The sequence below is a fragment of the Theobroma cacao genome, chromosome 3 (assembly GCF_053813885.1).
Source record: "Theobroma cacao isolate CCN51 chromosome 3, ASM5381388v1, whole genome shotgun sequence".
NCBI classification, from domain to species: Eukaryota; Viridiplantae; Streptophyta; class Magnoliopsida; order Malvales; family Malvaceae; genus Theobroma; species Theobroma cacao.
This window is the reverse complement of record NC_142641.1, coordinates 4,392,397-4,405,116: the sequence shown is the minus strand read 5'-3', so window position 1 is coordinate 4,405,116 and position 12,720 is coordinate 4,392,397. Positions and strand designations below refer to the sequence as shown.

Below are 12,720 nucleotides of genomic sequence, written 5' to 3'. Positions count from 1 at the left end.
TTTAATGAAAAATTATTTTAAAAAATCATTTAAAAATATATAATATATAAAAAATTTCACGAATTTTGAGGGGGGGGGCATGCAAAGGGACGCTCCGCCCCTGCCTGCTTGTTCTTTTATCAAAAGTCAGCAACAAACAAGCAACTAAACAGTGAAATCCCTGCACGATGCATGACAAGCCTTGAGATTTGAACATGCAAATTCCACAAAAAATAGTTTCCGGGAGTCTCATACTCAAGTTTCCTTGTTTATGGAAGTCATTTGGTTCTCAAAAGTACAACATGTGAGAACGAAAATGGTAAATTACTTTCAATATTCAACATTATAATTTGGTGAAAAATCATGAAAGTTTCGAACTAACATCTTTTTTTGGGGGATAAGTAAATATACTTCGTCAAACAGTAGTCAAAAATCAGAAAATCTACCTAAATTTTGGGCTAACATCTTTGACCTTCAACATCAAGACCAAGCACTAGTTTCAATCAGAATTAATGTAACACTTTGGCACAGGGTAAAAGACAGCAACATAACACCCTTAGCTGCAACAAAATAACTACATATCTCTGGAAATTTGTTCATATAACCTTGATGCCAGCATCCCTTTGACCCTTCAAGCAAATGGAGTTACCTACAATGTGATTATATTTACATCTCAAACATACTCTATGACTAATATATATGCAGATGTGTCTCATCATGTTTATGTGCTCCTACTTGCATGCATGCATACGTCTGAACAGGAACAACTAAATTCTATTCCATTTCAAATCAATGAACCATGATTTCAAAGAGGCACAAGAAACAGAAATTTTTCTCCATCAAATGACAGCAAATGAGAACAATACCTTCTGATTTTTTTAAAGTATTTCTTCGTGTTTATCCAGTTCATTTGTGACAATGACAAAGTTATTTATTGTTACTATACATGCATCACAAGTATTTTCCAAACTTCAGTAACCAAAACTAGCCTCTTGAACATAACCTACTTGAGTGTTAAAAAAGGTTCAAATAAGCAGTTCATATTCAAACGAAATGAGAGGGAAACGATGGAGAAAATTAGGTATACAAGTGACACAAAACAAAGAATTCTAATTCAAAAAGAAAGTGAACACAAAATCTCTTTCTGCAGACTTGTAATTAAAGTACTTCTTAAGTTTAATAAATTTATAGTTTTTGTTATTAGTTGTACATTCCAACAAAGTTGATCCCTATCAACTCAATAGAGACACTTGATTGTTGACTTAATATAGTACAGATACTTTTGGTGACACCAATAAGTTCAAGCATTAAAGAAATTTTGATAAAAAGGTATTCATAATCCAAAGAAACTATCTGAAAATGTGGAAAAGAAAGCTACAAATAGACAAAATGTCTCGCTAAATTTAATTAGTGATTTATTGTTCTGTAATTATTTTCTATCTGCAGAGGTCTTCTCCTTCCTCCTTGATCGATAGCATGTCAGCGGTTAGAAACGACTTAATTGTAAGTAAACCCAGATAAGCTCAAGAAACTAAAGGGCGTATTAGGACAAGACTGCAATTATTCCTTCAATGGACAGGCACTATAGCCATAGTAATGTTCCTTTTATTTGGGTGCTAATTATCAAACTAAGTCACACAAACAAAATCATTGGCACAAATATCAACGCGTTAAGTAACGTTCACCGACACTGACAACCACAACATGGCAACCAAGTCCACAATTTTGATTTAGAACAATGACTATAGCAGCCATTTTCCAGAAAGACAAACCAAATACATCTGGCAACAATTTCATATGCTCCAACACAAAGAAGAAAAGACAATTCAAGATAGTGAAGATAATGAATCAAACATCGAATGAGGGGATATAAGAACAGACACTAACTACAGCGTGATGGAGCCCTAAGAGGAATATACATGCATGTGAACTCTAAGCACAATTGTGCTAGAGATAAGGAAATGCAAAGAAAGTTTCAATTGCAAAAACAACAGTCAAAAACAAAGTAAATTGGAATCTTCGACATTGCTCCTAAATTTACTAGAAAATATCAGAAGCACAAACTTGGCTAAGGTATTTGTGATGAAGAAGTTGGCAGTGGGGTTGAGGGTGAAGGTTCTCTTTGGAGTTCCTTGACAACAGCAGCCAACGCCTCAGGGTTCAGACCCAAGTCACAGAGGGCAATGAGGACTGAGAGGGTATGCCGATCAAGTCCCGTATCAAGAATTTTTGACATGTGAAATGCCAGGTCTAGAGATTCTCGGGCAGTTCGTGCAGCTTCTGGATCCATAACAATAGACTACAAAAGGAAAAATTCTCCAAAAATTTAACATCCAACTGGAGCCAAGGACACAAATTTTTAATCATCTTAAAAGGAAAAATTTCAAGATAAAGTACAGACAGAAATAACTTTGCTTTGTCATTACACATAATAAAATTTACTGGTGAGCTCCAGATACTTGAAATGAATGCAGCTCATGAAATTATTCAGAAACTAATACAGAAAATTAAAAGCCGGCTCATGAACTACAAAATAATAGCAAATCAACATCCTATCATCAAATAAACCCCCCAAAAAATGTAAAGTTTGGAATTCACATTTCCAATCATGAATCAAACACCTATTTTTGCGAAGCTTATAACCAACTATCTGAAATCAATACACAGACCAGCTAAATGAATTACACTGTGACACTCCAATGAGTGTATATATACAAGAACTAAAAAGGCAGTAAACTTTAATTCAATTCTTAGACGGTAAGACCCAAAATTTTGGTTTCTCAAATCTGAAACAAGGACAACGAAAATGCTAACCTCGAGATCTCGGGAAAAAGAGTAAGCAGAGCGTTTGTTTCTGTTCTTTTCAAAAGTTCAAAAATATTTCTGAATAAATACCAACTAACAAGACCCGTTCAGGCCAACAAGCCCAGCCCACAAAACAAGTTCTGTGTAGTGGCAGTGGCGGTAGTTGGGTCATTGGTCAATGAGAGGTAGGTAAACTCAAGACGCTTTTCTGCAATTAAAGAAGAGGAATGAAAAAACACCCAACCCAAACTTCATTTTTTTGGAGTACAGAAAGACAGAAGAAGAAGATTAAGAAATCATGGGAATTTACTCAACAGTGATGGACGCCGTGACAGAGGTGACGGGGCTATCCCCGACGGCATTCTTCACAATCCTTGCCATGATGGTGGTTGTCTACAAAATCGTGTGCGGCATGTTTTTGGGTCCTGAAGATTTTTGTCAGAAGCCGCCAAAGGAGCCAGTTCAGCTGGGAGATGTTACGGAGGAAGAGTTAAGAGCTTACGATGGCTCTGACCCCAGAAAGCCTCTCCTTATTGCCATCAAAGGCCAGATCTACGACGTCTCTTCCTCCAAGTAATAAATTCTTTTTCTCATCTTTACTGAATTCATGTAATTGATTCTGTTTCTACATTTGATGAAAACGTAAAAGTTTGGATTTCAGGATGTTTTATGGGCGTGGAGGGCCTTATTCGATGTTTACAGGGAGGGATGCGAGCAGGGCCTTAGCCATGTTGTCATTCAAGCCTGAAGACCTGACAGGGAACATTGAAGGCTTGAGTGCTGAGGAGCTTGCTGTGTTGGAGGATTGGGAATATAAATTCATGGACAAGTATCCCATTGTTGGACGGGTTGTTCCAGTACCAAATACCACTGCAAATGGAGATAAAGTTCATCTTCAGGACAAAGATGTAAATGGACTACAACAACAACAACAACAGATTTGATGATGATTCCAAGCTTACAACACTTTTTGTAGTAACAATCTGTACAATTCAATTCAAGCTTAGAACCTTGGTTTGCCTACTTTTCACTTTATGTATCTTAACAAGTCAAATTCGGCTTAATGATAGCCAAAGTGATTCAACTCAGCCCATTATACTCTTATTAAATAAATTAAAGTTGAATTAGCCACACAAATAAAGAAAGGAATTATGGTCTTTCCTCGTTTCATCCATGGCTTTACCAATTTTCTTTAAAGGAGCTTGAAAACATGGCAGAAGCAAACAGCATAAAATAAAGCATCTTATCAAATCACATAAATGCCACATACATGGCTCTCCTAGATTTTCCAAATAGATAACAAATGATAAATGTAAAGCCCTCGATCTCAAGCTTTATTTTATCATCATTTCAAAGGATGAACTGGATGATTTACCAGATCGAAACCAGCAAAATACCAACTTAACAAGATGTGGAAAGAATTACAAACCAATGCAATAATCTCTCCATCAATTTTTCCTTTCACAACTTGGAATTCAGACCCCCCCCCCCAACCTTACCCCATTTGGAATCTTTACATTGGTGCCTCGTATGAAAATTAAATGTGAAATAAAATTACAAATTCAGACTCTACGAGGTTGACATATTAGCGTAGAGGAGAGTGAAGAAGAGCCCGACTTCTGGAACACTTTGTATTATTTGGATAAACTGGTTTTTGCTCGGTTCGTCAAGCAGAGATGGACAGATTTGTGAAATTCGAGGCAAAAGTCTAGCTAGAGGCATCCCCAATGTTAGACTGCTTCCTCCAGATTGAAAACCCTTCTCCTCCACCAGGGCGTTCACCACTGCTTTTAATGATATTTCAACAACACTAGTAAATTCGGCACTGCAAGGAAAATGAAAAAAGAAAAGTCAAACTTGACATAACACAAAGTTATCTGCATGAGATTAAGATTTGACAGTGTCTAGATACTTCACAGATAATATCTATTGTTAATTTTGTTTGTTGAAGTCCAAATGACAATTGATAACAGACTACAAGCAAGAAGGAAAAAGTTGCAATGAGTTTGAAACATAAGATGATAGGAACATCTCAAACTAACGGCAACAAAATAAATTCTTTGGGGGGAGTCATCACTCAGCTTCATTCAGAGATCAGAAGGCCTTCCTGACTTTTAAGTGAAGCTTATGGACATAGTATATTCTAGGTGATCCGGCCAACAAGGACCAACATATTTAGGCTGCCACTTTTTTTTGTCATCATCTCTCACCTTGAGCAAGTATTTTGGTTATTGAAAACCTGTGTTTATTTGGCTAGTCAACTTCCTATATCACCCATAAGTATGCTAAGGCTTTTCTGATAGAGGTGAAGAGAGGTAAAACAAAGGGAAGGGAGAGTGGCAGCCTCTCCTTGTGACTTGTGTTGGAAACATTTTAATGTAAATGGAGAATTTGGAGGGATACATGTGCCCATCCAAAACTCTCAGTTTTTAAAAACCTTCCAGGTTAGAAGGTTTTGGGAGGCAAGGGTTCCTCTTTAAAAGTTTTTACTTTACAGGAAAAATTGGTTATATTTTAATATTTTATTTTCGTAACTAATAAAGGATATAATTGTACAAGAACATGATAAGAAATCATCTCTTTCTCTTACTACTCTTTAACCAAACAATGTTGGTAACACATCTTTCCCTTTTTAAGAAATCCAAACAAACGAAACCTCTCCCTCATTTCCTAGTCCTTAGTAACTTCCTAGTTTTTACATGAACGATATATTCTGATTCACTAGTCACTCATCCCTAAGAAACCTAGATGTGAAGCTTTAGGTTAACCAAGGGTGGTTTGTAGCTGTCAATTTGTGTAGTTACCACCACAACACCACCACACCCCTGGCACGCCGGCCCCCGCCCCCCTTGCCCCCCCAAAAAAAAAAGGAAAAACAAGCTAGAAAAGAAAATTAATGGTGGTTATCTAAGGCTTGAACATCTTCTTTTTTTCTCTATTTTTTGTCATGCAACGGTTAAACACATAAATGTTAAATCAGAATGGTTGGCATTAAAGCCCTTTTTGAGATGCAAATACATGCAATTGACCACACACCGCTCCTTGTTAAATTAAAACTCATAAATTGTTAAACAGGGAGCAGATTAAATAACATTTTATGTGCCAATGTACTGATGATACCTTGAAAGCACTTCTCGTGTCTCAACCATAAGTTGATTAAATTGTGTAAAGTCAGGAGGATTTGTTTTATCACTGCTGGACGCCATGGCAAACTTGTACAACCTTGGGTCCTCAGGCATCAAGCAGTCCACCCAGTGATGAGGACTTCCCATGCTCATGAACATGTCAAGGATCTGCATAATTATTTGCTGAAGTACTGTAGTATCGAAGAAGTCCCTCAATTGCTTTCTGAAAGAAAGTACCCAAATACCAAGCCATGTGAGGAGACCTTAACATTTATCCAATATTCTTGATAAGTTAAGATAACATTCACAAAGTATTCCAGTATATCTATTTTTGGAAACAATAATGAAGTTTCAAAGTAGCATTTTCTTAATCTTGAAGTGAAAGCAAATATAACTTGTCAATCAGTTACTTCTGCTGTTAGCATGGAATGCCATATAGTTCAGAATGTTTGCTTGGAGGGTTGTTCTGATGTATGCTTCACTTTCAAGTCTTGCCCTCCAGTCATTTTGACATATATAATCTTCGGATCTAAATATCTAAAAGACAGATCTAATTACCCCTTTGTGTAAAGGGGTAAGGAGGTCAAAACTCAGACTAGATTTCAGGGACATTAGGTTTGCTTATTGATTAATATTTGGGAGAAGGAAGTATCACACACGTCATGATATTCATCATCAATATTTTTTTAGTTCTTAAGAGAGCCCTAACACCTCATTTTAACCTCATTACGTTACATTACAGCATATTCTTTCTTGATTAGGAGAAGGAATGTCATAGGATTACTCTCCACAAATCCGAAGATCAAATTGACAGATATAACCTAATTTGACAATGTAAACATTGGAAATGCCCACCTCAATCATGCCCTAACCCAAAAACTAATTGGGTTGGCTAAATAAATTATTTTCCTCCATTTTGCCCATTTTATGGATATGTTTTCTGGAAAATATTTAGATACCCATTTTACTTCAACTCATGTAAGTTTTAGCCAACCTTAACAGACGCTAATTCCAAGAGCAATAGACCAAAAGGTAAAGATAAAGAATTGGAAAACCACTCACGCCTTTAGAACTTCTGTTGCTGCTGTCTGCATATGGGAAATCAATGTCGACAAGCCATGATTGGCAAGAAAGTCAGCATTTGCCAGAAATTTTTGCTGGTCATCCCTGTCAATGAGCTCAGCATCCTCCTGCATGAAAGGTATGAAGACAGATAAGGATGCCGGAAAGAGTGCAAAATAAGATTTATAGTGCCAAATATAACAGATCTAATGAGAGTAATCGACAATGACACTACTCAGTGACAACAGTACCCACTAACAAGCTGATGGCTTAAAACAACGGGAAAATAATGAACACTCAACATCACATGACAATGCAAAAGAGAACAATAAAATTGTGATGTAGCCAAGATAGTCATGTGGACTACAAGATTGAAAGGTTTAATCCACAAAAATGTCTGCAACTCTTGGTCATCACATATATCAACTGTGATTTATTTATATGGTTGACACCACAACTAGAAGAGTCAGCAGCTAGCATCAATTGATCTACCCATTACTATCTTATCCAGGTTTAATTTAAATTTCTCATTTAGCACCTAAAAAGGAATCAAAACTCAATTGAGTGCACAGAATAATGACAAGTTCTGAATTCTTATTGAAAATTTTCTTTATGAGTTTATTCCACAATTAGAAGTGTTGAGGTGTGCCTCTGGATCCTTTTTTATTTATTATTTTCTCTTTGATAGTTGTATAATTAAATCTGTATAAATCAGTTTTGGTATTTTTTGGCTTATGAAGCCACCATTTAAGGAAAATAACACTAATAGTTCATGTCATGTCAGTAACCTTCTCCAGCAAAATAACTACATCAATATCCGACTTTATAGGAGCAATATGAAGGGTTCAAATAAGCATCCAGGTAGTAACATATGTACTACCAAATCACAACTATTATCATGGCTTTTGTACATGTCAAAGGCCAATTCTGTATGTCAATGAAAGAAACTTTCTTATTAAACCAAAATTAAAAGTTTAAAAACCTTAAAAGGCCAAAGCAACACCTTTTTTTTTTGTATAATAAATATAAGTGCACTAAATTCTTTAAAAGGACAATCAATAAAACCCGAAAAATAGAACCCCATAAGCTCCCAAAACAAGGAGGCACACCAACCAATAGAGGTTTGAATTAATACTTTATCTATCTATTCATCACACACACACATAAACATACATCTTGAAAGCCAATTTTTGAATAATAAATAGTTTGCACGGCATAGTATGATTGCACACCACTTTCAGCATCTGAGAGAGATGTGTTAGGTGCAAAAAGCACACAAATATACTTAAGCCCTTTCAAAGCCTTAGAAACCCCCCCCCCCCCCCCCCCCCCTGTCTAAAAAAAAAAAAAAAAACAGCCCTGCACCTTTAACCACCGCTTGAAGGATTTTGTTATTTGTAAACATGGCACTATTTAAATACGTGACTGCATATCCCACAATTATTTGCCATATCAGCTTACATTTCAAAAACAGAAGCTCAAGTCTCTTATATTATTCCACCTTAACAACCCAGTTTACTCAAAAGAATCATACAAAAACATCCTGTCATTCAAACAGCAGAGGCAACTAAGATGGAATTTGGTGGATATACCAGCTATAATAATCTGTAGAGGCATATTTAGAATAAAATTATAATCTCAGAAATTTTAGCAAATGGAGGTAAAAGGAAAAAAAAGGTGTTGATATAGTTTTGCAAATCATCTGTAGGTAACAATAAAAGAATTGAACATATTATCAGGCATTAGGAGTAAAAACATAGTGCTCTTACAAGTAAATTTGAGCTTCCAAGACCACGTGCAGTAGCAATATATAAATGTCTTCCTAGAATGTTGACTTGAACTCTAATATATAAGCTAAGCAGTGTTACTGCCCATATTGACACCACCATTCTTGTAAAACCTGGAAAAAAACCCAAACATATCAGTTATGAAAAATTAGATTCTCCAACAAGGCCTAGATACTTGCAATTTATAATGTCAAAAAGACCACAACAGTAAGAAACCAGAAGATAATGACTTCATACTTAAAATTTTGAGCCTATCCCATAATTGAAGTTTCTCTGAAGAAGACAAAGTGTTGGGCTGACCCTTCCCTCTCATCAGCCTGTTTGTAAGATGTGAAAGGTCCAAATCTTCAGCTATCCGACAACTTAAATAGTGCATTGCATGAGGCAATGTTGTTGTATCAGCTATTCTTTGAATGTTCTCGAAATGGACTTGCATTCTATTAAAAGTTAGAAAACCAGAAAATATAAGAACCAAAACAGTGAATTTGTTCCACAAAACTTCATAATAATCGTGATCATTCTTACTGAGCTTTAATGAATTCATCATTTTCCCGCTCACTTGCGAGCTGTCTTTCCAAATCAGCAAGCCTATGTCTGTGAGCATCATATAGTTTATACAAAAAATACCCACTTCCTAAAACACCTGCTGTAACCAGAACCTTCCTCTTATGCCTTCTCCAAAGATCCCTATATTGGAAAAAATGTAATAATCTATTAGCAATCAATTGAAGCAATAAGAGAATGCTAAAAAATCTCATAAACCCGATATTACAGACTAAAAGCAAAGCATAAACTAGCAATTAAATGACAACAACAGAAATTTGGTTATTAACACACACTAAGTATAACATTAGCAAATGCAACTGAACCACAAAGTAAAAACCTGTAATTGAAACAGAAAAGAAGCTATGTGTCATAAAATCCACACAGAAAATTGACAAAAACAAACAATTAAATAAAAAAAACTGACCTTAAAGATAGCATATTTGGTGCTATGGAAGCCAAACATCCATTTGGAGTAAGCAAAGGTAAAAGGGGAAAAACCCAAAAAGAAACCCTTCAGTGCATGTATGAGAAAAAGGGTAAATCTTAAAAGACTAAAGAGAACATAAAATCTTCTTGACTTCTTGTCAAAGGCAGGCTTAGGAATACCCGGCCTTCAAACAATAGAAATCAAATTATGCTTGGTTCCTTAACTAGGGTTTATCAGAGAAGAGGAGAGGAAGGTTGTCTATAAAGAGAGAAGCTTTGCCTAAGATAAAGAGCAGCCAAAACTTAGCTGTTGCCGTCCTATTTTTGTTTTTCTTTGGCCCTTTTTCGATGGCTTTCCTGTGTTAATTCGGATTTCTAATATTATGAAAGGACATGGGTGTAATCTAAATAGCTCTAGACTTGTACTCGTTAGTTTCCAGAATTTTTCTTCATTCTGGAATTTTTTTTGTGGGAAATTTACACTTAGGTGTAATGAATTTAAACAACTTAATTGCCCGTGGTTTATCAAAATATCATTGTTGAATAGTTTAATGATGACAGATAAGACTAATCATATAACTAAGATTTTAATAGCAAATTAAAAGTTCCTAATTATTTAAAAAATTTTAAATTATTCTTCATGCTTTTAATGTGTTCAATAAGGTTTTATATTTTTATTTTAAATTAAATAATTTCTTATGATTAATAGTCGATAAATTATCATTAATCAAATTATCATTTGTCATTTTTTATACTCTCATAGTGTTGATGTTTTGACTAATGACAGACAATCTTATAAGAGTTTATTTAACCAAAAATAAAAATATAAAAACTTAATTAAATATAATAAAAGAATAAAAATTTATTGAGATTCTCTTAAATAGTTCAAAGACTTTTTTTTATATTATTCCTTAATTGAATTAATGAAAATGTCTTTTAAAGAAAATAGGTACAAGTCATCATAATGTAATGAAAATGTACATATTATTATGATAAAATATAAATTTTATTATAATAAATTATATATTTCATTTAGTTATAATGTACATGACAATTTCATAAATGTTTTATTAATATAATGTAAATGTACTTATTATCATAAAAAACTATGCATAATATTATAATAGAATATGCATGCCATATTGTAATTATATATGAAATGTGATTTTTTTTGGATATTATATTAAGCAAATTGTGAAAAATAGTCCACTTTATAAGCCCTTTTAAAAATAACCTTGAATATAAAGTTAATTGGTTTTATTCAATTTTTGCTATTACTTGATAAAAATGCTCTTAAAACGATTTCAAACATATTTAATGTTCTTGATTTCTCTCTTACATCATCTAGAACATTGTCCATCTAATTTTATCAACTCTCTCATGCCCTTTAAACCATTCAAAACAATATTTTTGGTTTGCTCATTTTCCTTTCCAAAAATTTTAATAATAAAAAGAATTTAAATAGAAGAAAGGAAATGAATGGTTTAAGATTTTCCATTCATCTTGAAATAAACAAAAGGTTTCAATTTTTTCAAATTCGGTGCAAATTTGAAATAAAGAGAATATGAAAAAAAAAAAAGAACGAAAAGGTGAATAAGAACTATAGGGAAGAAAATAGTTTTTGCATTTGGGTTGCAGAGGAAATGAAAGGAATAGTTCAAGATTTCCATCCATCTTGAAATAAACAAAATGTTTCAATTTTTCAAATTCGGTGCAAAATTGAAATAAAGAGAAGGTGAAAAAAAAATAAGAAGAAGAAGGTGAAAAAGAACTGAAGAGAAGAAAATGATTTTTGCGTTTTGGTTGCTTCCATCCATCTTTAATTTTGTAAATTCTCATAAAAAATTCTAGAAAAGTCTTCATCAGGTAATTTTGTTGATGAATCGCAAAACTTTGTGTCACCTTCTAATGATTTTGTAAAGAAAATGTTCAAGAGTTTTGCTGAAAAGATGATTTCTACTATCTGTGGAGGTCTTAAGAGATGATTGTAACATTTTTTCAATATGATATGTAACAACTATTTTTTCCAATATGGCATGTAATATTTTTTTTCAACCTGGCATGTAATAACATTTTGAACATGACGTGTATCAAAAACATTTTTTCAAGAAGGCGTATAACAATTTTTTTTAGTATGATGTGTAATAATTTTTTTTTAACATGATGTGTAATAATTTTTTTTAAACATGATGTGTAATAACTTGTTTTCAACATCGCATACAATAATAACATTTTTCTAATATGACGTATAACAACAATATTTTTTCAACGTAGCATGGAGCAACTTTTTTTTAACATAAGATGCAATAACTTTTTTTTCAACATGATATATAACAACTTTTTTGTTTCAGTATGGAGTGTAACAACATTTTTTTCACATGCGTTTGAATATGAGAAGGTTCATTAAGAGTAATTTTGTCTAAAATTTTTTTCTCTTAGTTAAAAATAGTTAATATTAAAAAGAAACTTATTTCAAAATACTTTATCTTTGAAGGGTAAAAAAATATCCCTATTATATTCATTATAAACTAATGTATGTAGCATTATAATAAATTGTATTATATAGCATTTTAACCAAATGTATATGTGATTTAACCGTTATAAACGAGAAACATGAAGCAATTTTGTAAATGTCATAATCATCATAAAGTTTAGAATGACTCTCACATTGTAAGGATAGCTTCAGTCTCATATTTTTTAAACAGATTGAGTTAAATTAGATATGTAATATAAAATAAAAAAAGATTAATTATGAAAAAAATTTAAATTATAATATTATTATATATAATTTATTATAAGATTAGTACATATTACCCTATTATTATGTATAATTATGTTAAAACCAAGAGCAAGTAAGGGCAATTCATCCTCACAATATAAATCTCCCATTACACTTCATATATGAGTACCACATGTTACATCAAACAGTATCTATTTTAGTTACAACCATGGGCAATTAATTTGTTTGCAATTCCTTACATCTATGTGTA

General features: G+C 33.3%; 3 protein-coding genes across 5 annotated transcripts; 1 reads left to right on the top strand and 2 right to left on the bottom strand.

The window, feature by feature from the left end:
* Positions 1 to 296: 296 nt before the first annotated feature.
* Positions 297 to 2,942, bottom strand: LOC18604267 (mitotic-spindle organizing protein 1B-like). 3 transcript variants are annotated; one of them, XM_088804447.1, is made up of 3 exons: positions 2,794 to 2,942; positions 2,044 to 2,278; positions 297 to 608 (listed from the first exon to the last, which is right to left on the bottom strand). In XM_088804447.1, exon 2 carries the CDS (start codon positions 2,267 to 2,269, stop codon positions 2,048 to 2,050), a length of 222 nt encoding a protein of 73 aa, XP_088660573.1. In that variant the 5' UTR covers positions 2,270 to 2,278; positions 2,794 to 2,942; the 3' UTR covers positions 297 to 608; positions 2,044 to 2,047. The 3 variants fall into 3 exon arrangements, with proteins under 3 accessions (XP_088660573.1, XP_017973463.2, XP_017973462.2); XM_018117974.2 differs by having other exon boundaries at positions 297 to 628; positions 2,794 to 2,941; XM_018117973.2 differs by lacking the exon at positions 297 to 608 and having other exon boundaries at positions 1,630 to 2,278; positions 2,794 to 2,940.
* Positions 2,943 to 2,973: 31 nt separating this feature from the next.
* LOC18604266 (putative steroid-binding protein 3) lies at positions 2,974 to 3,951 on the top strand. The gene is made up of 2 exons (XM_007036648.3): positions 2,974 to 3,357; positions 3,446 to 3,951. Exons 1-2 carry the CDS (start codon positions 3,083 to 3,085, stop codon positions 3,726 to 3,728), a joined length of 558 nt encoding a protein of 185 aa, XP_007036710.3. The 5' UTR covers positions 2,974 to 3,082; the 3' UTR covers positions 3,729 to 3,951.
* Positions 3,952 to 4,088: 137 nt separating this feature from the next.
* LOC18604265 (peroxisome biogenesis protein 3-2) lies at positions 4,089 to 10,190 on the bottom strand. The gene is made up of 7 exons (XM_007036642.3): positions 9,729 to 10,190; positions 9,284 to 9,445; positions 8,996 to 9,195; positions 8,741 to 8,871; positions 6,972 to 7,099; positions 5,905 to 6,132; positions 4,089 to 4,609 (listed from the first exon to the last, which is right to left on the bottom strand). The coding sequence occupies exons 1-7, from the start codon at positions 9,740 to 9,742 to the stop codon at positions 4,354 to 4,356; spliced, it is 1,119 nt and encodes a 372-aa protein (XP_007036704.1). The 5' UTR covers positions 9,743 to 10,190; the 3' UTR covers positions 4,089 to 4,353.
* Between the last annotated feature and the right edge of the window lie 2,530 nt (positions 10,191 to 12,720).

Excerpts from the sequence above, each read along its gene's own strand:
- LOC18604266 (XM_007036648.3), top strand. The coding sequence starts at position 3,083 with ATGGGAATTTACTCAACAGTGATGGACGCCGTGACAGAGGTGACGGGG. Across the intron at positions 3,358-3,445 it reads TACGACGTCTCTTCCTCCAA|GATGTTTTATGGGCGTGGAG; the intron begins GTAATAAATTCT and ends TTTGGATTTCAG.
- LOC18604265 (XM_007036642.3), bottom strand. Across the intron at positions 7,100-8,740 it reads TTGGAAGCTCAAATTTACTT|GAGGATGCTGAGCTCATTGA; the intron begins GTAAGAGCACTA and ends CCTTTCATGCAG. Across the intron at positions 6,133-6,971 it reads GCAACAGAAGTTCTAAAGGC|AAAGCAATTGAGGGACTTCT; the intron begins GTGAGTGGTTTT and ends ACTTTCTTTCAG.
- LOC18604267 (XM_088804447.1), bottom strand. The coding sequence starts at position 2,269 with ATGGATCCAGAAGCTGCACGAACTGCCCGAGAATCTCTAGACCTGGCA.